The 26294-nt window shown below is 38.3% G+C and overlaps 1 protein-coding gene across 3 annotated transcripts; it reads left to right on the top strand.

Moving 5' to 3' along the window:
- On the top strand, positions 1-26031 carry ZBED4 (zinc finger BED-type containing 4). Of its 3 annotated transcripts, none has more exons than XM_071423834.1 (3): positions 1-230; positions 6825-6901; positions 20757-26031. In XM_071423834.1, exon 3 carries the CDS (start codon positions 21156-21158, stop codon positions 24672-24674), a length of 3519 nt encoding a protein of 1172 aa, XP_071279935.1. In that variant the 5' UTR covers positions 1-230; positions 6825-6901; positions 20757-21155; the 3' UTR covers positions 24675-26031. The 3 variants fall into 3 exon arrangements, with proteins under 3 accessions (XP_071279935.1, XP_071279937.1, XP_071279936.1); XM_071423835.1 differs by lacking the exon at positions 1-230 and adding an exon at positions 2201-2309; XM_071423836.1 differs by lacking the exon at positions 6825-6901.
- Positions 26032-26294: the final 263 nt, after the last annotated feature.

Raw genomic sequence — 26294 nt, 5'->3', positions numbered from 1 at the left:
TGGCGCGCTGACATGTCGCGCGCAGTGCGTGGCACCGCCCCCCGCGCCTGCGCCCCGCGCCCGCGGCGGCCGAGCCGGGGCAGCTGCTCAGCGCCGCGGCGGCGGCGGAGACAAAGCGCCGGGTAATGAATGGGACGGGCCCGCCCGGCCCTTCCTCTTAACTCCTTCGGGCCCGGCCGGGCGGCGGCAGCGGCGACCTCCGGTTTCCCCCGCGGTGGCCGCCCCGGGAGGTGAGTGGCACTGTTCCGGCACCGGGAGGGCGCTGGGCTGGGCGGTACGGCTCTCTGGTCCCGCACCCCCCCTCCCCCTCCCGTGCCCGCCACCGCCGCGTTTGGCCTCGGCGGCCTCGGTGCCTTGCGCCGCTCGGGACCTACGTCCCGGGCCCGGCGGCGCCTTGTCCCTCCCGGCAACGCCCGCGGGACAGCGCCGCTAGGCCGGGGAGGGGGCGTGTGGCGGCGGGGTAGTGTAGGAAGCCGGGAACCAGGCCCGCGGTGCCGGCTCTATTGTCTGCGGGGCCCCGCAGGGGGCCCGGACGGCCCGGTGAACGAAGGTCGCTGGTGCCGAGGGGTTCGGTGTTGTCCCGGGCCGCCCGGCAGACCCCGCCGCCCCCCGCCCGAGGAGGAGTGCCCGCCGGGTACGCCTCGAGTCCCCCCGGGGTGTGCGCGGCGCGGGCCGGGCCGGGCCGGGCCGGCGGGACCCGCCGGGGCTGAGCGCCCGCGCCCACCTGGCGGGGCCGCAGGAGCCGGGCCCGCGGAGGGAGCGGTGACCATGTGGCCGCTGCCATCCCGACCCAAGATGGCCCAGGCAGCCCTGGCGTGGAGAACCCGTCCCCCTCCTCAGGGTGCGAGCCCGGGACCGGGGACCGCCTCGGGTACGGGCTCCCGAGAGGGGTGCCGGGACCGGAAAGCCCGGGAATTCCTAAAAAGCCTTTCCCCCCCGAGAAACAGGACACGAGGTGGACAGGCGCCCGCCAGCGGCTTCGGCCGTGGTGTGAGCACCCCGTCTCTGCGTGTGTGTGTGCGGTGAAGTTCCAGCCATCCCTCCTGGGCAGAGTCGCTCAAGAATGGTGTCTCGGAAAAGTGCAGAATTTAGCTTTCATGTAGTGCTGCTCTCGTTTTCTGCTTGAGGCGTGGTAGTTTTTGCTTAAAAATGTTTTTTGTAGAGTCTAGATCTACACTTAGACAGCTGCTGACGTTAGAGAGCTTGTGTTAGAATGCTTACTGGAGTTCTCAGGGTGTCCGATGAACTTAAAGTTGTCTGCTGCATATACAGCCTACTAAAAGTATAAAAACATATATTATTGTAATGAGAGGTTGACGAGTCTTTTGCATTAATGGTGATTCTATTTATCATTGCTAAGTTTAGTAGAGCTAGGCTTTGCAGTGTAGAGACCTTTCTCTGTAGTGCTTATGTGTTAGAAGCAGTCCTGTTTTGGGGGGGGGGGGGGGGGTCCTTAGAAAATTTCAGTAATTTAGCATGAGCTGTCATGCTACACCTATAATACTAAGCAAATAAAGTATTTCAAGCCCCCATAATATGAATGTACTTTCCTTACATGTTGTTGTCTTTATGGCCTACTATACATGTGCATCTGTGTTGCTTTTCAAGAGCATGAGCACAGCACTTTTTTTAAAGGTTACTTCCACTAATGCAGTGTTTCACTTTAAGAGCAGGCATGCACCCTTGAGAGGACATTACTGGGGGGAGTGAAGTCTGGAAGACTTTATCAACTATCCCTAAAATACTATGCAGCTACCAGGAAGCCTGTGTTTGTGCAAATACTGGGCAAGGGCATTCTCGTTATTATTCACTATGGAGACTGGTTTTGCAGAGGAAAAAAAATTTGTTCAAAACAAAATAAATTCTTTTGTGTACTTTAAGGAATTTGAGTTCTGTCCACTAGGTATAAGACCAACAGGCAAGGTGCTGACAGTTTTTGTACAGTTGGATGTGTGTCTGCTTTGGTACTTTATGTTGCTAGTATATTGCAGCTCTAACAGATGTTGAGGAATTTATTCCATAGGAGTTCTCCAGAGCAGTCAAATGTAAGAATTGATTGAGAATAAGTAAGATGAAGTATCTAAACTAAGCATCTCGGATAAAAGTTTTCTAAACATTTGTACTGTTACATAACAATAACTCTTTTACTTCTTGTGGTGTAACACCCTTCATCCTTGTGACTACTCTGCCTTCTTGGAAGCTCCTGGTGAGCTGTGACCAAACCAGCTGAGTGGTGAAGTGTCCCTTGACTGTACCAGTTGGGCTGCAAGGCACTCCCTGATCATACCAGGAGCTCTGGCCTGATGAAGGTGGGAAACAAAGGATAAGCCTCTTGTAATTACCTCTTGTAGCCTTGGTGAACCATTTACCTGGTTGTAGCCCGAGTGGAACGGTACCATTGTTTGTGCACTTTGGGGAGAAAAGCTTACTAGTCACTGACTTGATTTATGGTCGGGAAGGAAGGTTACTGATGGCCAAAGTCAGTCATCTTCTGACCCTATAAACTGCAATCCTAAGTGATGTTGTTTGGGCTTGCCTGGACCAGCACCTCCCAGAGCTCGCAAACCCTTAAGTTTGTGGTACTCAAGGACTGTCAGCCCCTCTCCCTCCATCTCCATGTTCCTCAAGATGCAACCATTGCCTGTTGGGAAATGCAAAGGAATTTGACATATTGTAGTGAATTCAAAAGGAATTTTTCGTATTAGCCTTTACATACATAGAAATAGGTGTATACATCATTTATCTGTGTATATGTGACTTGATTGTGGTACAAATATTTTGAATCCATAGTTAAGTCATTGTTATAGTTGTTGTGAAAACTATCAAACCGCCTTGTAATTGTCAAAGTACTCAAGTATTAAGTGCTGCTAAATCCTTCTGCACCCTTATCTTTCCACACCATATCCTTTGCAGTCTTACTGCTTTTGCACTCACAGCTTCTGTGTAAATCATTCCAAATTGCTTCTTATTTGATCTTCTTTGCTTACTTTAGTCTGTGTAGTAATTAGTAGAGTGAACTTTGCCACTGAACTCTGTAAAGTTGCATTTTCACATATCCATATTAAACTCTGCTTTTGCCAGTACCTTTGACAGTGTTTCTTTAAGCAGCCAAACCACTCATTCATGATGTCTATATAAGGCAAAATTGTAACAGGTACAGCATCCTCCTCATTGATAATGTGAGAGGCAAAGTATAGAACAGCAGAAGGCTAGACAGGTGATGAGCTTAGAGTAATGTTTGCTGTCTTTCTGTTACCTTGTCTGCAGCCTCTCTATCTGCTGCTTCCCCTTACTATGGCTTATTTAATACTGAGACAGTAAATGTCCAGAGCAAGAATCTGTGTTTGCAGAACAGCCAGTGTCACAGGTGGTTAGTGGAGAGGGGGTCTTCTTTAATAAGTATTAACACATCACTAAGACTTTTAACAGGGCCTTGGAAAATACAGGAGGGCAACGGAATTTTATATGTTTATTTAAAACTGTCCATCCACTAAAGTAGAATATCCTATCAAATACTTTCAAAAACTGGGTATTACAGAAGTAGGTAGCCTTTGAGCCTGCTGGATCTTTCTGTCTTCTTCTACCTTTTTCTTGGAATTTGTTCTCTTTTAGTTTTTAGACTCCTAAATACGTTAACTTCTGAGAGATTTTTTTTTTCCTCTGAGTAAGTTTGAGTTAAAGAATGTACATGTTGTATTTCCCAACAGCTTGCTGCATTTTATTACCATTCACAGTGAAGAATATTTACAAGGGGGGGTTTGTAAATCCTGTTTTTTTGCAGCTTGCTTTTAATTTTAAAAGAGTTTAATCTTCAAAGGGAGCATGTTTTGCTATGTGGTTGCCCCTGTAATGAACACTTAAAATAATCAGCCATATGTAAATAATAATGATGATACATGTGTATTGGCTTAGTTTTATATAGAAAAGAATATTATAGATAGTTTAGTGGGGAATTTTGTACGGTATGGAGCAGAGTGTTTAACTCATTGTGACTGACATTTTTTCTGAAGCAGGGACGATCTTTGTATTTTAGTAGTATCAACATAAGTTAATGTAATTTACATCGTGCTCCCTGTTGTAGTGTATACTTTCAAAACAGACTTCACAAAGAAAGAGTTCCGATGTGACAGATGTGCCTTGTTTTCTGCACTTCCTTGACTATTTTATTTTGTATTTGTTATTGGCATCCTCAGTACTGGTCAATTTACAACTATGGAATTGTTTCATTTCAGCCAATTAGTGAAAAATTTATATGTGGCCTAATGGTAGCTTTATATGTGGCCTAACAGTAGCTTTCAAATGAAATCTAGAGTTTAAAGCTCTCAGGTCAAGAAGTAAGAAAAACTAAAGCTTTTATCATAATTTTTTGTGCTTTTTGTCTGTTTGTTTGGTTTGGTTTCAGGGGGTTTTTTTTGTTTCTTTGTTTGTTTGTTTGCTGAAGCAAAGGAATTCTGTCCCAAATTAGTGTGATATATAGTTTAATCATGGTAGTATTGGTTTAGGTTTGGGGTTGTGGTTTGGTTGTTTGGTTTTTTTTTTTTTTGTGATGAGATAGAACTCATATGATTGGCTGTTGAAGCAGCAACAGGGAAATAGCTTGGTTTTTAAGGCCCTTCTTTTCATTCCAGTATGATGATTCAGGATACATGGTGATTTTTTTTTTTATATTGAACATATTGGAAGGTGAGGTATGGGTATTTTCTATAGTCTAAGACTGGTTTTCAGTGGATGTTGACATAAGAAGTATTATTATATTACTATAATCTTTATGTAAACTCACAACCTGTGTGCTCTCTTTAGCAATGACTGTGCAGCTGCGTCCTTTCCATCTCTCAGCTCTTTCCCTTCCCCCTTTGTTGTTTAAAGACATGTAGGGTTGGACAATCCCTCTCTGAAGGTTTAGAAGGTTACTAGTTTTTTGTTACAGCTGTGTGAAAGGTTGTTGAATTTTTCTTTTTTTTTTTTTCTTTACAATGTCTTCTAGTTTGCATTCACTGGTGTCCTACAGATACGTTTTTCCTGTGATGTGTTAAAGTAATTTTTGCAGTGACTGTTCAGAATTTCTGTGTATTTAATATAAAAGCCAGTTCTGGGGTGTACTCATTAGCTTGAAAATCAAGGCTGAAAATAGGATTTTTAACAGTTAAACATTTTACCAACACTTTTTTGCAATTATTTGCAAAATACCTGGGACAAGATATTTAATAATGTATTTCTCTCATGTGACAATGATCAAAGAATTTGTGCCTGTTTTACTCCAAATAGGTTAAGTGGCTTTTCAGTAGTTATTCTGCTTACCTGTTGCTATAATTCTATATGCTGAATCACTGTCTGCCTCTAAATAAAGTAATCTGTGATCCAGAAAAAATTACTTTGTTATTCTTCTCACAAAAATAAGCAATCAAGAAAACCCAAACATTAATTTGAATTGAACAAAATGTTTGGCTGGGATTGAAACTATAGTCATCTTTAACAAATTAGAGAGGGGGAAAATAGAAGAGTTGAGGGGTTCTGGTATTTTTTAAAGACATCAGGGAGCATGAAGATGCATATTTGTATTTTATTTTGCCTGTAGTCTGATGGCTCTGGCACTTGCAAGGAATGTGGGAGAGCCAGGTTCATTTCCCTGCTTTGCCTGAGGAGCTTAATCCACATCTGAGGAGAGTTCCCTAACTGCTCCACTGAGCACTGTGCCTCTGGTGGGTCTGTGCCTCCTTGGCTGACACCTTCCCCTCTGCATACATTATTTAAATGTTGCTGTAATAGGGATAGCTACAGTATCTCAACAGTCAAATTAGCTAGCAGCACAGCTCTGGAGGTGTTCAGTTGCTTAAGAGGCACTATAGGAGTGGTTTTAAGTAAAAAATGTCACTAAGAGAAGTGACACCTAGTTCATTTCATAAGGCACACTAAGCCAGTCATCAGGACTGTTTGCCCTCTGAGAGGTGATCTCCTTCCTGAAGAAAAAAACCCCTAAGTGTGGGTGTATATATATGCGTGTGTGTGTGTGTGTATTTATGTAGTGTTAAACATCTCAGTCTGGTTAAGAAGAGTAATCACTGTAATATAAGAGAGAATGCTTGTAGATTGTGGATTTTCTAAGGTGGCAAAATGTTTTCTTGGTTTGTTGGGTTGGGTTTTTTTCAGTGTACTGGGTCCTCTGCACTATGGCACTCATGTCTGTATATTGATGAGATCAGTGGGACTGAAGTTGCAAAACTCAGAAAAGGTGTCCTGCAATAGGCTGCTTTGGTCTGTTTAGTTGCTAAGTCAAAATACATGATCTAGTATGCTCCACTTGCAATCGCTCCTTTCTCATAGGTGGGGAATGATAATCTTGTGTTGATTCTGTGCTATTGCATGTTGATTAATACACGTGGTTGGTGCAGTGTATAAGCAATATGTTTAGTTTAGGAAGAGAAGGTGCAACAAGGTGAATCCTGTAGTGCATGGAAAGGTGTCAGCAAGCTCCTTTGAAATCTTGCATGTAATGTAGACTCTGTTTCATTCAGCATAAGCATAAAAAATGGAGTAGTGCTAAAATAAATCAAAAATTTTGCTTTTAAATTTTGTCTTAGCAATCATCTGAGGGGTTTTTATTATGTTTTTAATTTTTATTTTGCTTTGGAGCTCTAGAAGTGATAATGTCTCATTTTTCATGATAGCTGTGAGGGCTAGAGATTTGAAAAAAGGTGAGAGTCATGTAAGTGCAGCTCCTGGAGCTGTCACCTAAAGAGAAATTTGAAACATCCCATGAGTCGCCACTGTGACAGTTAATGTGTTTAAAAAAACAATAAAAGTAATTACTTTCTTCTTTTCCTTAGATACAATCATCTCATTAAGTTTGAGTAGCAAGTATTTAACCTCAAATGAAGCCGCCTGCCTGCAGTGGAACAGATGTGTAAGTTTGTTTGTTTTTCTCAATAAACTAGTGAGCAGCTTGTTTGTTTTCGGTCTTGTATCATTATTTTTATTAATTTGAAGGAAGACAATGGAAAAAGGGAATGAATAATTGTATGCCTGTGCAGTGACTTGTATGGAGCTTAATAATTTAGCAGGAGGTTTGTATGAGTGCCTGAGCCTTAAGCATTAAGTTTGGAAGCCTGGATATCTTTAGAGTGGTACAGAAATAGTAACTATTTTATGATTTATGGGGCACCTTTTACTCTGTGGTATCAGCTGGCATATATACATCCTTACCCTGAATTATACCGTTTAAAAAGGGGAGATAACTTAGATGCTGCATTCATACTGTACTCGAATTACCGGCGTCTTAATCGGATTTTATGTCTTCACTGAGCGAGTTAGTTTTAATATTTTCTTCTAGGGATTTCATCTGAAAATATTAAAACATTATATATTCTGTTTGAGCTTTTGAATAAAGATTTTTTGGAAGCCTGAGATTCCTGAGTAAGATGCCATAGAGAAAAATTGTCCTTATGAAGATAAGCATTTATACGTGGAGTAACAATAAATGTTGTTCTTGTATAGTGTTTGAGAGCTTTGTATTAATTCGTTATCCCATCCTCTCTGTGCCCTGAATAAAATAGTTCAATTTTTAAACCATCTGTATTATTGGTTAACATGCATGCTAGCAAGAGATGGACAAAATGTTTAAGATGGAGAAAATGTTGAGCTTGGAAGTCTTATTGAGGTCACAGAATCAGAATAGGGGACCTCTAAAGACCACCTAGTCAAACCCCTTGCCATGAGGAAGGAAGGACATCTTCAACTAGACCATATCACTCAGAGCCCCATCCAACCTGGCCTTGAGTGTTGCCAGAGATGGGGCATCTACTGCATCTCTGGAAAACCTGTTCCAGCATTTAACCATCCTCATTGTAAAAAATCTGTTCCTTATATCTAGTTTGCCTCTACCCTCTTTTCATTTAAAACCATACCCCTTTTCCTATCATTACAGACCCTACTAAAAAGTTTGTCCCCATCCTTCTTAGAAATTCCTCTTCCTGAACAGCTAGTCTAAAGTCTCACTGGAGCTTTCTCTTCTGAACAGCCCCAACTTCCACAGCCTTTCCCTGTAAGACTGGTCTCTGTAGGAAGAGAAAATTAAAAGTATGATTCAAATTCATTCCTTGAAGGAAACTTTTCTTAGGTGACACATACAGAAGAAGTGGGAGATTTTGTTGCATACTGAATCTGCCTGTGGATTGTTCTTCATCAGTCCAAGCAAAAATGAGCTGCTAGTGCTTTCCAAATACAGAGGAGAGCTTAAGAGCAGGAGAGTAGCTGTTGTTTGTACCAGCCTCCCAGGTCACTTTTAGACCACTGTGAAGATATATGACAAAAGGGACAATGGTTTTTTTTCCAGAATATCCAAAAGTTCACTCTCCATGTAGTTAATGCTGTATTCTAATACACACATCTCAAGGTCACTGAATGCTTTGCATGGTTTCATTATATGATGTCGAGCACTGTAGTATATTATACTTGAAGTGCCTTTCCATTGTGACTCTCAAGGTTAAATGCCTTCAATGAAAATAATCCACCTTAGTACTACCTATCTAATGAAAATGAGTATCTGCTCTTTGTACCTTCAAGAACTATTTCTTGATTTATACTCCCATATAAAATAATTGTTGACTGCAAGCTCAGTGTTCTGATAGATCCTTTCTTAATCTGTGATTAAAGCAGCACTCTCTTGACAGTGGGTACCCTAAAAACAGATATTTATCTAGAGCTGCAGTCTCCTGAGAACAAAGACTCTCCAGATGTTACCTTTACTGTTAAAATTTTAAATTTTGGTAGGTCAGCAATGTTACCTTTCTAAGTCCTCTAGCATCCACTGTAAGAATTCGTCTTTCAGTGCATATGCTATACAGTAGTTTTTATGTGCAGTTTAGATCATTGAAGAAAATCTAGTTCCTGATTAAAGGGATCTAGTAGTGCTAGATGTGGCCTGAGAAGGTGGGAGAGAACACAGCAGTATGAACACTGCTGCCTGTTTGTCTCACACCAGACTACTGGCTCCCAGCTCACAACAACTTTTCTTAATATTAGAGTCGAGACTGCAAGTCCCAGTGCTAAAATGTGGCATAGCTCGTGGCAATCATATAAACTTTGTGGTTTTTTTACTCTGTGGTTCCCCTTATTTATTATTCATCAAAGGTGGAAGCGTGATAAGCATGATATGGGAGCGTATGTACAGATGGGAGGACAAAAAAACAACTGAAAGACAAGAAAGTAAAACTCATTTCATGGGAGGTTGTCACTTGCTGTGACTTGCATTAATAGCTGCTGAAACGGTGGGAAGAGTGGGTCAGCTTTCAGGAGTCAAACAGTGTGCAGATTGTGCTGTCAGCATCAACCTTGCTTTGGTACTGGGAAACAGAGAAATTGAGGTTTTGTTCATTTCTTTTTTTAGTGATTTTGAGTTGTCTTTAGTGGCTTACTGAACTGTGGGGAGACCATAATCCATTTATGACAGGAAATACAATGATGCTCATAAAGAAGAGGAAGATTCCTCATACTTTTCTCTAAATGTTTTTATTTCCTTTTTCTGTTCCTCAGAAAAAATTAGGTTTATTAAAATAATTATTAAAAATAATAGAAATAAAGTGAATGGAAACGGTTATCCATTTCTTTACCTTTTCTTGTACTAATAGTGTTGTGGATCCTGTCCTGAACAGGACACTTAGGTAGTTGTACTATGTAAAACTTATTTAAAAAACAAGTTGCATTACATTAATTAAAGCTCGTGAACTGCACTGGTTAGAATAAGTACTACAAAAAGCTTTATTCTTAATTTAAGATTTCTTGTATTTTTTGCTCCTTGAGCAAAATCTTATTTGGTCAAATTAAGATCTGTCTATGGCAGTAGGATGGTTCTTCAATAAATCATTTCTTTTGGGAGAAGAAGCTATTAGAGCTACTTGTGTCCTTGGGGTGGAGAGTGTACTTCCTGCTAGTGTTCAGTGTGGTGCTGGTGGAAACAGTGTTGGCTTCCCTTAGCTTGGTTGTCTGAGTCTGTTAAGTCTTTGCAAAATCTCACCTTACCTTGAAGAAGACAAAGAGAATATATCCCTAAAAGAGGTTAAGAGGAGAATACCTCTTGTCATGGAGACTAGGAACAGGCTGGTTGACAAGTGAATACAGAGGTATGCACACTCATTTCTCCCTCCCTCTGCCCTGTTCCATGAATAGGAAGGTTGGTTTTGAGAGGAAGAGAGAGCTGATAATTGTTTTTTTGAAACTGTGATTTCAGATGAAACTGTCAGATGCTACTGATGAAGGTACAGTTTACTTAGAAAATAGAGAATGACAAAAAATACTTGAAAGAGACATAAGATGTTCTCCCCTATTGTGGGCATGTGCCTTATGGCTGCATGTGATATGGAAGCTTGGTTTTAAAAGTTACCTCTTGTTTTTTGTTACAGTTCTTGTAGTCATCGGCAGGGTGATGAAACTGAGTGTTTCTGAACTCTTAATTACCTTGGATAGTATTGTGAAAGTTGTTTTCTATTTTATTTAGTATATTTAGTAAAGAGATGATCTTTTCCTTACTTCAAAAAAAATCTAGACATGCTTCTTCAGTTTATTGCATGAGGAAGAAAGAAGGTAGCCTCAGTTGCAAATGATTTTCCAAAAAAATTTTTCTTTTCCATATTGGGTGTCTTCTGACTTGAAATAAAGTTTTGTGACAAAAGAAAGATTAAGGTTAGGTTTAAAAAAATCCCTCTGAAATTCTGTTCATACTGTTCATACTATTCATACTACTACTGTTCATACTCTTGAATATATGTTTTTGTGGTTTTGGGTACTATGAATTGCATTTTCTTTCTAACCTTCCTTTGAGTTCACAAGCATTCCAGGATAGAAACGTTTTAATAGAAGCATAGTATTATGTCATGTTACACATATACAGATATTATTTATATAGATCATGGAAAACTTCTCAATAGCACTGTTGAAACTATGTGGGGGCATAGAACTAATTGACATCGATGTGAGCACAGAATTTGGTTGATTGGTAGCTTTGAAAAGTTTTTAAAACAGACATCTTCAGACTTTAGCATGAAAATAAATTCTGCTGTATGGTAGTATTAGCAGTTTAACAGTTCCGAATTGTTCCATTCTGTATATCAGAAAAATTATACTTGTAACAGGTTAATGTAAGATATTCTCAAAGGACTCAGTTTACATTCTATGAGGTCTTTTTCTCCTTTCTACTTACATGGATGTTTTCAGCAAGAGTTCCAAGAAGACAGACTACCCAAAACATGGTGTGTCTCTCCTAACTGTTTTTTTTATGTTTTTCATCATCCGGCCTATTCAGCTTTCCTCTTCACAAGTGCCTCATTTCTTACTGTAATAATCCCTAAGTGCTTGAAGTTTCACTCTTACTGGATTTAAAGATAGCATTTAACAAAAATAAAACCCACAAAAGTGTATGGTTTTTATTGTGTTGCAAGATAGGAAGATAGAGTAGTCAGTAGAAAAATCACTTGTCCTAATCCTGTCCCTTTTACTTGGTCAGCTGTGGGCTGTATGGGAGGAGAAAGAGAAGAGTCTATTGGGCTGGTCAGAGAATTGATCACTTGGAGAGGAGAGTTGTTAGAGGAGCTTTGCTTTGAATTTTCTGATGCTTTTCTGAAAGCAGACTGCTGTTCTCTAGCAATATAGAGTAAATCTTTAGTCTTTTGCCTTTCATTCTTTTCTGACTTACCTGTTGTTACTGCTGTTTTGGTTGTGTGCTTTTCCTGTTCTGTGATAATACTGATGCATCTTTCCTACTCTGTTCTTATTTCTATCTTCTCCATTTTACCCTTGTGCTGTGTTACTGCAACCTTCATTTGTCTCCTGTCAGCCCCAAATTGTACAGCATGTGATACTAAAAGCAGCTTTGATGTCCTGCTCTAAAAATGCTCTAAACCAAACAATACATGCTTCAGCTGTATAAAAAAATCTAATTTTTTTCTTAAGAAAACCAGCTTATTTTTTGTGACATTAAGATTTTCCCCATCATATCAGCATATGATATTTGCCAAAATTATAAAGGATAAAAATATCAAAACCAATGTAAAATTTGCTGTAACAACACTGAACTGATGTGTAAAACTTGGGAAAATACTGCTTAAAGTTTTAATGAAACTATTGCTTAAAACATTAGCATTTTAACAAATGAAAGATCTGACATTTGGTAGGTGTGAACAATAGCTCAGAAACATATCCTGCAAGTATTGCATGCCTGATAATGAGAAGTAACACTTCAACACTTGAGACAGTTTGGATCCTAGACAAATGTTGACATGATTTACTTAGTGTGATAGATCTGGTTTTTATGAGTAATTTCTTAGTAGAAGCTGGGACAAATTATTAGCATGTGTAGAACCTGGGGGTTTTTTTTGTCCTTTATTACAGTGTGCTGCAATGGGAAGTTAGTAAAGGACATGAGAAGGGATATAGCCCCATTTGAGATCTGATGGTATTTTTAGTGCACTAAGGAAAAAAAATAGCAACAATTAAAGGCTTATCAGGTGGTTGTAGGTGTGAATAGTGCTACTAATTCCAGTGATACATAATGTTATGTGTGGTGGTAATGCAACATTCTTCTTAGTTTTCTTACTAAAAGTTTGGAGTAATATTGTTTTGACCAGGGTTATTGTTTTGTTGTTGTAGCTTTACATTTTTATTTTACTTTTAAGATAAATGCTGCTCAAAACCGTGTGGAATGGGGATTTCTGTGCTATGGGCTTTAACATGTTTAAGAGTGTTACTTAAGTCCAGGTGGTGGAGGATGATGCTTCAAATAGATATATACTTAATACATGGCAGATAAGTGATGAAGATTGATTTCTGCAGAAATAAGGTTGAGCTTTGGCTCAGTACCCTGTATCAGACACCTGGTTTATTCTTACACATGGTGTGCAGTGAGCCTGCATCATTGAGTCTGATAAAACGTTTGAGCACTGAGCTACTTGACAAAACCCAGTGAGCTGAATGGGAGCTTCAAAGTTTGTTAGAGAAGCCCTCCTGTGGGGTCACAGGGTGCAGAAATGACCTCCATGCTTTCCAAACTCCTCCTCAGAGAGGAGCCGGGGTGTGGCTGGATCCGGTCTAGCCCCAGACTTTTCAATGGGTTTCGTCTAAAGGATCACAGAGGTGTAACTGAACCTTATACAACTTTGTTCTGCAGGATTAAGGATGGCAAACCATATATATTTATATAAATATATATGATGTATTATGATAATGATTAGATATAAATAATTTACATAATTATTTACTACACAGTGCAGGAACTGTAACAATTATTATAATATAGTGCACTGTGAAGCAGCTGTATTGAAGCAGTTGTAACAAAGCTGGCAAAACAATTAAGTAGATTGATGTTACTCACCCATAACAGTGACCTTGGGCAGATCTCTTTAGCTCAGCCTCAAGGAGTAAGAGGAGTAACCTTGAGGGATGTTACCTGTTTAAGGGAGGAATCTCCATACATATACTCCAAGAAGGCTTATGTCAGAAAACCCTGCATTAAAAATTGGGACTGGGCTTTTATATTATAAAGTGACTGATGATGGTAAGATGTCAGGGCAGAAGTCTCCATCTGTGTCAGCTCAGCAGCTTTGGACAAGTTATCAGTAGTATCACTTGTTTGGTCGTTTATCCAGGAGCAGATCTACCACACCTTCATCTCACTATCAGGATGTTTAGCTTTGGGACTGATGAGTCAGGCTGGTCTCAGCGTTATTCAACACCAAAAGCAGCAGGATGCTCCCTTCTTCATTTACCACTTGTAGGTTTGCAAAAGGCATTGTTCAAGTTGGTTCACAGCATTCCAGGCTGAGCATCCTGCTACAGCACTAAACAGGGATACCAGAACTAAGTGTCAGCCCAATGTAAATAATATACATGCTAACTTCAGCATCCTTATTTCTATCACACTTTAATTAATATGAAATGTATAATATTGTATAATAGTAATGTACTATATTTTAAAAGCATTATCTCAATTCTTTTAAGAAGTTTTATGACTGAGGATATGCAAGTGTAAGAACTGAATAAAGAACTGGATCTTCTTTTTTTAAATAAATATTGCTTTAAAAATATATCTTCATTTCCACTTTGTCTCTGTTCCAAAGTATTTTTTTAAATTATGCTGATTTGGAAATCATATTGTTTGTCTTCAGTTTTACCATTATCATGAATTATTTTCAACCTTTTACACATTGGAGTATGAGCCAGTGTAGTTTTGTGCAGGCACAGCTGGCGTGCACACTGTGTTGCAGATGATTTAGGGTTTGAGATGGAGATACTGGTACAAAGCTGGAACTTTTAGTTTTGAATCTTTTCTGAGGTTTCAGGGACTACTTGAAAATTATTAGTAAACAGCATCCCATTGACTTCCATGTTTACAGCAACAAGAGAAGAAAACAGCTGTACAAATAAAAACATCTTTCAAGAGTAAGAAGCTAAATATGAGGAGTTTGAGTTCATCCAGTGTTAGGTGTTTTCTGTGTGCTGATTTCATTTTAATTCAGCACTGTCCATTTAACAATAGTCAAATTACTAAAATTTTCACTTCTGAGCTGTTACCCTCTTGAAGTATTATTAATTGAGAGGTGGTGGGGAAAATAGAAAACACAGAGAAGAGTCCACTAAACCAGAAAAGTATAACTTGGCCCTAGAAGATCTGTTTTACTGCTTAAAATCATTTGTGTTCACCATAAAATTATTTTATGTTTTGCGGGGCAAGAGGCAAGAAAGAGGGGAATATTTAGATTTAGTGTCCATTTTTATCTTTTTAGTCTCTGCTTCAGCTAAATTCCTCCATTTGTAATTAGAGTTGAGTACTCAGAGTGTAATGGTGACTGTTACACACCTTGTTATACACCTTGTTATACACCTGTTTTTTTCTCTGCCTGCAATGACTGATTTAGGCCCCAGCTTACACCAAGCCCTGAGTTTTCCAGTAACATGAAGGGACATGAGTGATCTTTATACCTCAGCAAATCAGAGGTCTCTGTGTCGTGTCCTGACAAGTAGCATGAGTGCACGGGGGAGCTCACAGAAGATTATTCATGTCAACAAGGAGCAGTTTTCAATTATGGTGGTGTTCTTTCCACACTTCATTCCTTTGAGTCCAGATGGAGCATTTGGGGTTGTGGATGTGCGAGGTTGTTTTACAAGTTAGAGAGAAAACCCTTGTAAAACCACAACAGTTACTGTTTTTCATAAAACCTGCCTTACAGGTGACTTGAAAGTAATGCTTTTCTCTTCCAGCAGTTCTCTACAAATCATGCTTCCCATGAAGTCCAGAATGACTTGTGTCTTCTATTAAGCCTGGTTTTCTGTTACTTTATTCAAGATTAAACTGTTGCATACCTCTAGTTCATGTTTGTACATCTGTGCCAATTCCTGTGAGCTTCTGTGAGACTTGAGACTAGGACCCACCTTGTTTCAGTGTGACTGACATACCAATTTTGCGTTTCTAATTCTTCATTTTTAGTGATCAGTATCTTGCAAATCTCTGTAGTTTCATACAGGTGAGCCAGTACTGATATTTTATCATAGGGAATTTCTGTAGATAAAATGCACTGGTTTTAGTTTTCCTTCTTCAAGGGATTTATAACTTTGAGAAGCAGTAAGGTTCATCTGGACTATAAATTTATACAAATACATTCTGCTGATTTGTTTATGATTTTGGATGTGTATTCTCTAGATTCTTGAGGGGGTTTTTTTTGTGTGTGTGTTTCTGTTTTGTTTGATTGTTTTGCTTTAGCAAATATTCCTTTATTAGCAAAGTAACTGCCATTGAAGTTGAAGCAAATAATTTCTTAAAGTATGTATTTCTTATTGTTTGTATTTCTTGCTCTGAGGTATTTCTAATGATGCTTGTACATTTCCAAAAATAAATAAGATTAATGCTATTATAAAACTGACATCCATTTGTGCAAATTACTGTTAATGAGCTTTTATGTACATCTTATGCTCAAAATCTGTCACTACTTTTGATTTTTTTCAAACTAGTAAATGCTTTTACTTTCACTGTCTTCACATTTCACATCTTTTTTGAAAAAAAGTGTTCTTGCATTTTGCAAGTGTGTCTTTGTGTTTACATTACATGCTCTTCAATAATAATGTAAATTTTTTTTTTTTAAACAATTTTTTCTAGACCATTATTTCCACCAAGATTCTGTGATACAATCAAGTTCATGATTATTGCCTGACTATTGAATCTAAAATGGTGTAAAGCTTACAGGCCACTCTCTGCTTTACAAAAAATAATCAGCTTATGGTTTGGTATTCTTGCATACTTTTCATACTTCTCCATGTGGTAATGCATATCTTTGCAATTCAAAAAGACACCAGTGTTTCACTTTTTGCTTCCTTCCTTCAGCAGTGATTTCTTCTGGTCATGGCAGTTTGCTGTGGCACTCAGGATCAGTCACATTCTCCAGACATTGCTTGTCAACCACTGCACGCTTTCAGTAATCCCATTTTGAATGGGAAATCCTGTAAAATGTTCTGTAGGCTTCTTACCACAGCAAATGACTGCTCAGGAGCTAATAGTCCAGTGTAGTGCATTTTTGTTCTTGAGTTCTGTTTATTTTCTTTGAAGATTGTTTTGTTGCAGGGTGTCTCTGTATCATTGTGGAGATTTGAAAAGCATAAATCACTTTGAGCTAAGTGCCAATAGCTTTTTGTACCTTTGAAAACATTTTCCTTCTTGAATATCCTGTTTGTTTAGCAGTAGTCCTTAATTTTGAGTAGCTTGGGTCCAAGGGTAAATAAGCCATGTAAACGTGGTCATAATCAAATTCATACTTCATTCTAGGTGACTATAAAATTTTAAAACATCCTTTTTTGTTTCTTATTAAAACAGACTGACTCTTGCATAGAGTTGGCATGGGAGGAGGAGATGAAAAGCATCCTTATGTTTCTGACCCTTAGTATTCTGGGGACTGTATTCTAAAGAAACTTTCAGTTGGACATGCAAGGGTGTTTAAAGGGAAGGAGCTTGACTTAATTTTATATGATGTAACATCATAACAGAATCAGAGAATGATGGGGGTTGAAAGGGACCTCTGGAGATAATCTACTCCAACTTCCCTGCTAAAGCAGGTTCAGCTGGAGCAGGCTGGACAAGATCTTTGTCCAGTCTGGCTTTGAATATCTCCATAGGAGCCTCCACAACCTCTCTGGGCAGCTGCTTCCAATGCTCTGTCACTGACAAAAGAAAAGTTTTTCATTATATTCAGATGGTCCCTCCTGTGTTTCAGGTTTGTTCTAGTTAGGTTTCCTCTAACCAGACTGCCCTGCTGATTGCAGCCCTCTGAGCTCTGCCATTTAGCCAGTTCTCAAAGCAACAAAAATAATTCTTGGATGTTTGAAAGAAATGGAAAAAAAATACATTCAGAATTTTCTAAGGGGCATTCAGCTTTGGGGATTTCCCAGGAAGTGATTGTCTCCTCTAATCTCAGCTATTTCTGCTCATTTCTAAAAGGCAGCAACAAGGTCGAGAAAAATAAATACTGTGTAGCCAGAGACCTATAACAGCCATAGAGTGGACAAGATAGAAATAATTTTTTCTTGTCTTACATTCAGTTATAAGCACACTAAAACAGTGTAACTGACCACCATCCGTAAGTGCTTTTTAACACTGCTAATAGCATAACTCTGTTAACAGCCTGCAGGCATTTTCGCAGCTAAGCATAAATATAGAAATAACACGTAGCTGCAAAGGGAGACCTAGGTTTAATTGCACAAAGGAGGACAAAAACGACGTGAATCAACAATTCAAGCAGTAAAAACTGCAATCAGAAACCAAGGATACAGAATAATCAGGAAAGATTTCTGGTGGACCAAGAACAATTTTTTGTCCTAATGAAATGAAGATAATAGAGTCAGGAGCAGATGAGATTGCTTCCCATATTTTTTGGTGGAGGAGAATATGACTGTTAAAAAGACACGGTGACAGCAAGGAGACATACAGAAGAAATCTACCACCGTGGTTCCTGCTTCAGACTCCAAACATCTCCCTCACCTCTTTACCTCAGCTTCAGTAACTAAGACTGTCAAGGACCACAGCCATCAGTATTTAACTACATGGCATCAGCTCAGTGGTATTGTGTACTCAAAGCTAATTTAGGATAAGGTGATTAGGGCCTAAGTGTTTGAATATGTAGTGATAATGGCTGATAATGATTAAGAACTTAACCACCGGCAATGTGTTGTTAATGAATGTCAATCTAGTTAAGCGTGGTTATAAAGTTTGCAACTGGTGTTATTTATCAGGTTTTCAGATCTTCCCATCACAGCTACTTTAAGCTTCACCATGTTAAGCAGTAACTGCTTATCAGGACAGGGACACTTGAATCGGTTCTGCAGATTTTTCTGTTTAAAGCCTAGAATTGGTTTTGCATTGTTAAGAAATTACAGGAATCACAGGATAAAGATGTGATTACCTGTTTTGAGTCAACGAAATTGCACACAGCTTCATTAGAACCCAATGCCAGTGGATATATACATTTATTTTGTGTGAATCTAGCTAAGAATCTGTAATGTCCTTATTGTAACTTGCACTCCATGCATAATTTATGTTCTGTAAGCTCTGCATCAAGGCTCTTGTTTGTGAGCCTTTCTATTCTGTGATCTTAAGTCACAACATCTTATTATATTTTCTTGCTTTTCGTGTTTGCAGTACAAGCTCCAAATTCACAGATTAGATCAAAGATGAAACAAAAATCCTCTTGAATTGATTGCTATTTTAAAAAGTGACTGTGTTACACTTTCTCGTCCCAGATCCAAATATGTCCCGTATCATCAGTATGTGTGTGATCAGTAATTTCTGTTTCATTCAATTTTATCTTGAGTCATGTAAATTTAGTCTGGCTGCCAGAATTGTTCTCTGATATGATTTCACAAGCCAAGGGAAAGTCCTGTGTAATGTAAATTTCTTGTAGAAATCTAAGGTTTTTCTTCAAGTCTTTTCCTTCATTATTCTTCATGCTCAACCCCCATATCTTTTGGTATCTGAAAAGAGGTTGTTTTTTCCCCCCCCCGAGAATAAGAAAGAAAGGCACAAATACTAAAACTCACACAGAAAGAAAAGCAGAATTGCTCCCTACCTGTTAGCGAGTTCTGACTGCTCCATCTCCCTTTTCTTAAAATAGCTGCAGTAAGACCATTGCCCCTCCTTTTCCCTGCCCCTTTCCTTGCACTGGAAAAGAAAGGAAGTTATCACAATGATAGGCTTTCCATACATGACAAATCCACAGAAAGTGAAAGTTTCTAATTTCTCTTGCAAACAAAACTCAGAGAAAAATTAGTTAAAATAGGTTACAAAGCTAATATGACATTGATCTTGATACAGTGTGAAAAACAGCCCTTTTTAATGTGTTTTGTGGCTGTGGCTAATTTTGCTATTGCTAAAATCAAAGAATATGCTGATTTGGAAGGGACCCATGAGGATTATCAAGTCCAACTCCTGGTCCTGCACAAGACACCCCAAGAATCACCCCAATTCTGCCTGTGTTTTAGCAACACATAAAAGTTGTGGAAAATGTTTAAAATAATTTAAATTTGTTTTGGCTTCAGCTGTGGAGAGTTCCATAAAATTTAGTTTGCAAAAATTGCAATGCATAGTGTAGCATCACCAATGTGATGGCCAGAAATGTTTGTTATCTCGAATGAAGGCATCAATAACTGCATTAATGACACAGAAGAATAAATGAGAAAGGGTTTGGCAAAATTTAAAATTCTAATATAGTTCAGTGGGAAAAAAAGTGACTGATAAATGCAGACAGCTTCTTAATATTTGTGAGGGACTACTCGGTTCCAGTTTTTGAGGCTGCTGTTTCCCTTTTGTATACAACTTTATATGCAACTTCAAAAACCTACTCTTTGTACTGGAATTGGTAGTGAATAATCTTTACTCACAACTGAAATTGTGAAATTAGCTGTCTTGTTGTAAATGGCTTTCTAGTGTAACCTTTGGGCATGTGAGGGACTGAGCTGGCAGTGCTGCACTAGGCACCAGCATATGCAGCTCTGTGTGTCTTTGCTCCTGACTGATGTTGCTACACTTTTGGAAGACCTCTCTGTATAGCATTTATACAGCTGCATTGTCCTAAATTAAACATTTGAGTTTTTATTCAGAAAATTCTAAAAGTAGCTTGTTTCCATAGCATGTTATTGTTTGGCAGCGTTATGACATGAACACAAATGTGTGACTATGGTCAGAAGCAGAGTGATAGTGTGACAATGCTGAACAACCTTACAGAAGTTACTTGTTTTCTTTTTAAAGACTGCTGTCAGTTATGGTGGGCTCACATGTACAAGACTGTGAAACAACATTTGGATTTAAGGACATATTTCTGTGCTAATGTAATTAAATGCCTGCTTGTGTTCACATCTATCAGTAGATATAGACACCTGTGCAGTATAGATATATGTGTGTATGTACTTTGGTATATATGTACTTGCAGTGGTTGAATGATGATATAGGATAGGCATACGTATGTGTGGGCAAATATGAAAGTGATGCTGGGACTCTTTTTATCAAAGTTGAACCAAAGCTGCATATGTAGACACATATTTTCCCACAATAAATGTATTGAGTAAATGTTGGGCTTTTTCCTTTTTTTTTTTTAATAGTACATTGAATTGTTTTTATCTCAATAGAGAAAAAAACCGAAAACATGCAGAATACCTAGTGCTTGCTTTAGTTTCACTTTTACTGTAGTTCTTTAATGTGCGTTAGTCAACTTGGTCTTCTGATTTTTTTTTTTTAGATGGTGTAAAAGAATCTCCGTTTCCCAATCAAGATGAACAGAATGGCTTTCTTCAACAAGAAAATAGAACATCCATTTTTTAGGATTATATCTACAACATGAATCATTTAGCAGTAGCTGTCTTTGAGAACATTCATATATGACCTGAAATGTCCTGATCCTGGGAAAAAAAAATGGGATTCCATTAATTAAGTCTATAATTTTTAAATGCATTTTCATGACTAATTATATTTGCTTATGCACAACACGGAATTCATAAACCAGAGATTATTTTAACACATGAACACATTTTGTTTTACGTTCAGTATACAAGATACATAATTTTAATCAAATTTCAAATAATCTTTTAAATTATCTATATTTATTAATAAATGAAGTCTTGGCAAGAATTTATCATCCATGGACATGAGTAAAGCAGATTGCCCCGGAATGGATGATACTTTTGTATTGGGTAAAATCAATAACTTGAAAGTAGAGCAAGAAGACGACAGCATTAACTGTACTCTAGAAAGAACGGATATAAAGACAGAACAAGATGATTTCAAACATGCGGACAGCAGTGATGAACAGGAAGACAAAGAAAAGAACTTCATTACAAACAACTCTGGCAAATATTTGTCTACAGAAAATGAAGATGATTATGGATCTCTTTTTTCTCAGTATAGTAATACGCTGTATGATGTAGCAATGGAAGCTGTGACACAAAGCCTCCTTTCGAGCAGAAACATAAGCTCCAGAAAAAAGTCACCTGCTTGGAACCATTTTTTTATATCTCCTAGAGATAGCACTAAAGCAATATGTATGTACTGTATGAAAGAATTTAGCAGGGGTAAAAATGAAAAGGACCTGAGTACAAGTTGTCTCATGAGACACGTGAGGAGAGCTCATCCCACTGTACTAATTCAAGAAAATGGAACTATGCCAGGTATATCTTCCTTTTCTTCATCTACATTATTGCTGCCACCTCAGTCTGCAGATGTTGGAGATCTGAGTTCTATGTTATCCCCCATAAAACTGGTCAAGAAAATGGCTTCTAAAATACCATCTCCAGATCGAATAATTGAGGAATCTGTTTCTATTGTTTCTTCTGAAGAAATATCAGACCTCTCAGTCTCTGAAAAGTGCAGCAAAGAAGAAGTCATGGTTGGTTCATCTCCACAGCAAGCCAACAACCAATATGATGACACTGTTGAGAATGTAGCAGAAAAAACAGTTGTAATTCCAAAGAGTGCATCGGGTTCTAGAAGGAGATCCGCTGTCTGGAAACACTTCTATTTGTCACCTCTAGATAATTCTAAAGCTGTTTGCATCCATTGCATGAATGAATTCAGTAGAGGAAAAAATGGAAAAGACCTTGGAACGAGTTGTTTAATAAGACACATGTGGAGAGCCCATCGTTCCATTGTCCTGCAAGAGAATGGGGGTGGTACCAGCATACCACCTCTCTACACTGCACCTCCTACTCTCTTGCCTTCTTTACTACCATCAGACAGTGATCTGAATTCTATGTCATCCTCTCCTGGAAAACTAATGAAAGAACCAACTTCTGTTTCCTCTTCTCCAGACAGAATCTCCGAGGAGATCCATACTAATCTCACTTCTGGAGATACTCTAGTGGAAGACTCAATGCTGTCATCTTCTGATGATATAGGTGAAGTCTCCTTTGTTTCATCTCCTGAAAAACAGTGTGAGGGATTAGGTCCACTAATATTTGAACCTACTGCTGTGTTTCAGCAAAATAAAAGGATTATGAAAAGACTTAAGTCAGAAGTCTGGCACCACTTTTCACTCTCACCTGCAGACAGTTTAAAAGCAGTATGTAGATACTGCAGTTGTATGATAAGTCGTGGTAAGAAAGGAGATGTGGGCACAAGCTGCTTAATGAGACACCTATATAGACGCCATCCTGATGTAATTGGAAACCAAAAGAGCTTTCTCGATGTGAGTTTGGCAAATTCACCTTATGCCACTTTGGCTTCTGCAGAATGTTCATCCTCAAAGTTGACTGACTTGCCTACAATGGTTACACATGATAATCAAATTATATTTCCTGTTAATAGTAAGAAGACCTCAAAACTGTGGAATCACTTTTCAATTTGTTCTGCAGATTCAACAAAAGTAATATGTACACACTGTGGACGTATAATAAGCAGGGGGAAAAAGCCAACAAACCTAGGCACGAGTTGCCTTCTAAGACATTTGCAGCGGTTCCATAACAATGTATTGAAAACTGATGTCCCAGAGACAGTGTTATCCTCGTCTACGGATAATCACATGCCGCTCCGCACAGAATTACTAGGATCTTCAAATTTTGACGAAACCAATGACAAGTTTTGTGACTCTCATCCAGTTGCCAAAAAAATCACAAGTCTTGTAGCCGAAATGATTGCACTTGACCTTCAGCCATATTCTTTTGTAGACAACATTGGCTTTAACAGGCTGCTTGAATATTTGCAACCTCAGTATTCTTTACCTTCTCCATCTTACTTTTCTAGGACAGCAATTCCAGATATGTATGATAACGTAAAACAAATAATTATTTCACATCTTAAAGAAGCTGAAAGTGGAGTGATCCATTTTACATCTGGAATATGGATGAGCAACCAAACACGAGAATATCTAACCCTGACTGCTCACTGGGTAACATTTGAGTCTTCATTTCGGCCACAGTGTGAGGATTACCATTGTTCAGCACTATTAAATGTATCACAGATTGACTGCGACTACAATGGAATCAGTATTCAAAAGCAGCTAGAATACTGGTGGGAAACATGGATTACTTCCATTGGACTTCAGATTGGCATTACTGTTACTGATAATCAGAGTATAGAGAAAACTTTAAATGAAGGTGATCATTCAAGTGTACAATGTTTTAGTCACACTGTTAATGTAATTGTAAATGAGGCTATTAAAAGCCAGAGAATGGTTCAGAATTTGCTTAGTATTGCAAGGAAGATCTGTGAACGCGTCCATCGGTCAGCAAAAGCAAAAGAGAAGTTAGCTGAGCTGCAAAAGGAGTATGAGTTGCCTCAGCATCAGCTAATACAAGATGTTCCATCCAAGTGGAATACATCATTTCATATGCTTGAACGCCTTATTGAACAGAAAAGAGCAATTGATGAAATGTCAATAGAGTGCAGCTTCCGGGAGCTAATAAGCTGTGATCAGTGGGAAGTCATGCAGTCAGTGTGTCACGCTCTCAAACCTTTTGAAGCTGCAAGTAGGGAGATGAGTACACACATGTCTACTCTAAGCCAAGTGATTCCAATGATTCATATACTTAACAGGAAAATAGAAATGCTTTTTGAGGAAACTATGGGCATAGATACTATGCTGAAATCTTTGAAAGAAGCTATGGTGAGCAGATTGTCCTCCACGCTTCATGATCCAAGGTACATTTTTGCTACACTTCTGGATCCCCGGTATAAAACATCATTATTTACAGAAGAGGAGGCTGAACAATATAAACAAGACTTAATCAGGGAGCTGGAAATAATGAGTTCTACCTCAGATGATGATAAACCTGTTTCCAATGGATGTGATATAGGTTCACCATCTACAAATTCTTATGGGGAAGATAATCTCTGGTCACTCATGGGTGACATGAAGAAAACAAAAGACCTGAAAGAGAGAGCAAAGTTACCAGAGGAAATGGTGCTTTCTTACTTGGAGGAAGAAGTGCTTGAGCATAACTGTGATCCTCTAACTTACTGGAACTTTAAAAAGTCATCTTGGCCAGTACTGTCAAAATTGGCTGTCAGGTTCTTGGGTTGTCCACCAAGCATTGTTCCTTCAGAGAGATTGTTCAATACGTCCAATGAAAGCAACAACTTTAGTCAGTCAAGGTTAATGATTGAACACTTTGAAAAGCTTATCTTTTTGAAAGTGAATCTTCCTTTAATATACTTCCAGTATTGAAACTAATGAACAAACTGCTAGACTAAATTTATTGTTGCTCACTGGATATTAACTATCTATAACTTGGATTTTTAAATTGCTCCAGTAGGGGCCATGTATGACATCTAATCAGTGACTATAATTCCAAATTTTAGATTCATTTTTTTCAGCTTTCAATATGTCTACATGTGCCTTATTCATAGTACTTCAGGCCAGATATTGTATATATGTTTTTTAAAAGTTCACACTAGAGATAGCCTGTCTCGTCAAATTATACAAAATTATGTAGGTTTTAATCCATAATTGTAAATGAACTTTAAAAAGCTCAGTCATTTGTTTTAATAGAATGGCAAAAAAAGGAAAAAAAAAGATGTAAACAGTTCTATTCTGTAGTTTTTTATTCAATTATTATGTAAAAACCATAAACCAGGTACTGTATTTTAGTTGAACATTGCTTTAATTGCAAGAAAACAGGTTTTGTAGTTGTCAAAAGAAAGCTGTACGTGAAAGATGGGGTTCAAGCTGTCTTTTTATCATATGATGTTTTTAACTGCAATCCCTAAAGTACTTAAAGGATTAAGAAGAGTTATTGAGGAAGATGTGTTTACAGGAGACTGTTGACTTAATATCTGAAAATAAATCTTAAATTTAACATGAGATGGAACGTCACTTATACAGCAATCGGTAGTAAAACTTCCCATTCTGGGTTCTCCTGTTCAGGCTTTACATTTTAAGTGAATTACAGAAATATTCTGGATATTTATAAAAGGTCCTAAAGTTTGTGAATTAATGCTTGTTATTTAATGCTGTGTACAAAAAAGGCAAGAAACTTACCAAGAAGACTCTAATGTCATTCTGAAGCCTATTCTAATCTTTAGTGCATCAAAACTATAAGGTCCCTATTGTAAAAATTGAGCCCTTACTCCTAATGTATTTTCAATTGTGTAGAACAGCCTTTCTTAAAGCTCCTAGTACAGAAATAATCTGATCTTCTGGTTTTCAGTAATAGCCTTATGGATATGGTGCACTGCTTAGAACTTTATGTAGTAGGGTTGATTCCTGACTGTTGGTGTCCATCAGGCAAATGGGATATAAAGCCTTTAAAGCTTCAGATAAGTTGGAAAAAATAGCCAGCATTTTAATTTGAAAGGAACATTCTCCTTAGTTTTTCTCTAGAAAGACTTATCTTTTAATTTCAGTTTTCATTGAATACATTTTTGGGAAACAAGTCATCATTTGCCTATGACCTTTTAGAAAAGTTGTAGCTTTGTTAAGATACTCTACCTATGCCTAATCTAATTTTGCATTTACTATGTTTTAGTGTATTTATAAATGGTGAACTCAGTTTCTGAAATTAAACATTTTATTTGCAATTTTCCAGTGGTAGTCAACACTGCCTTTTATTTTCAGATGGATTTAAGACAACTCTTGACTAAAAATTAATTCAAACAATTGTAATCATAAATATACCACAGAACAAGCTATTTGAAAAGACAGGTTTTCCTTTTAGCTCTTATGACTTGAGCCTGGATTCTGCTTCTTTTCATTTTCCAAAAGCTGTTTTAACTTCAGGAAGATTGGTTGAATTACTTCCCAAGTGGCTCTGGTTTCCATGTGTCATTTCTCTAAACATTTCACAGT

The sequence above is a fragment of the Agelaius tricolor genome, unplaced genomic scaffold (assembly GCF_023055355.1).
Source record: "Agelaius tricolor isolate 1412-34295 unplaced genomic scaffold, bAgeTri1.0.p SCAF_3, whole genome shotgun sequence".
Classification (NCBI taxonomy): domain Eukaryota; kingdom Metazoa; phylum Chordata; class Aves; order Passeriformes; family Icteridae; genus Agelaius; species Agelaius tricolor.
The sequence above is the reverse complement of the archived record's forward strand: the minus strand, read 5'-3'. Positions and strand labels throughout refer to the sequence as shown.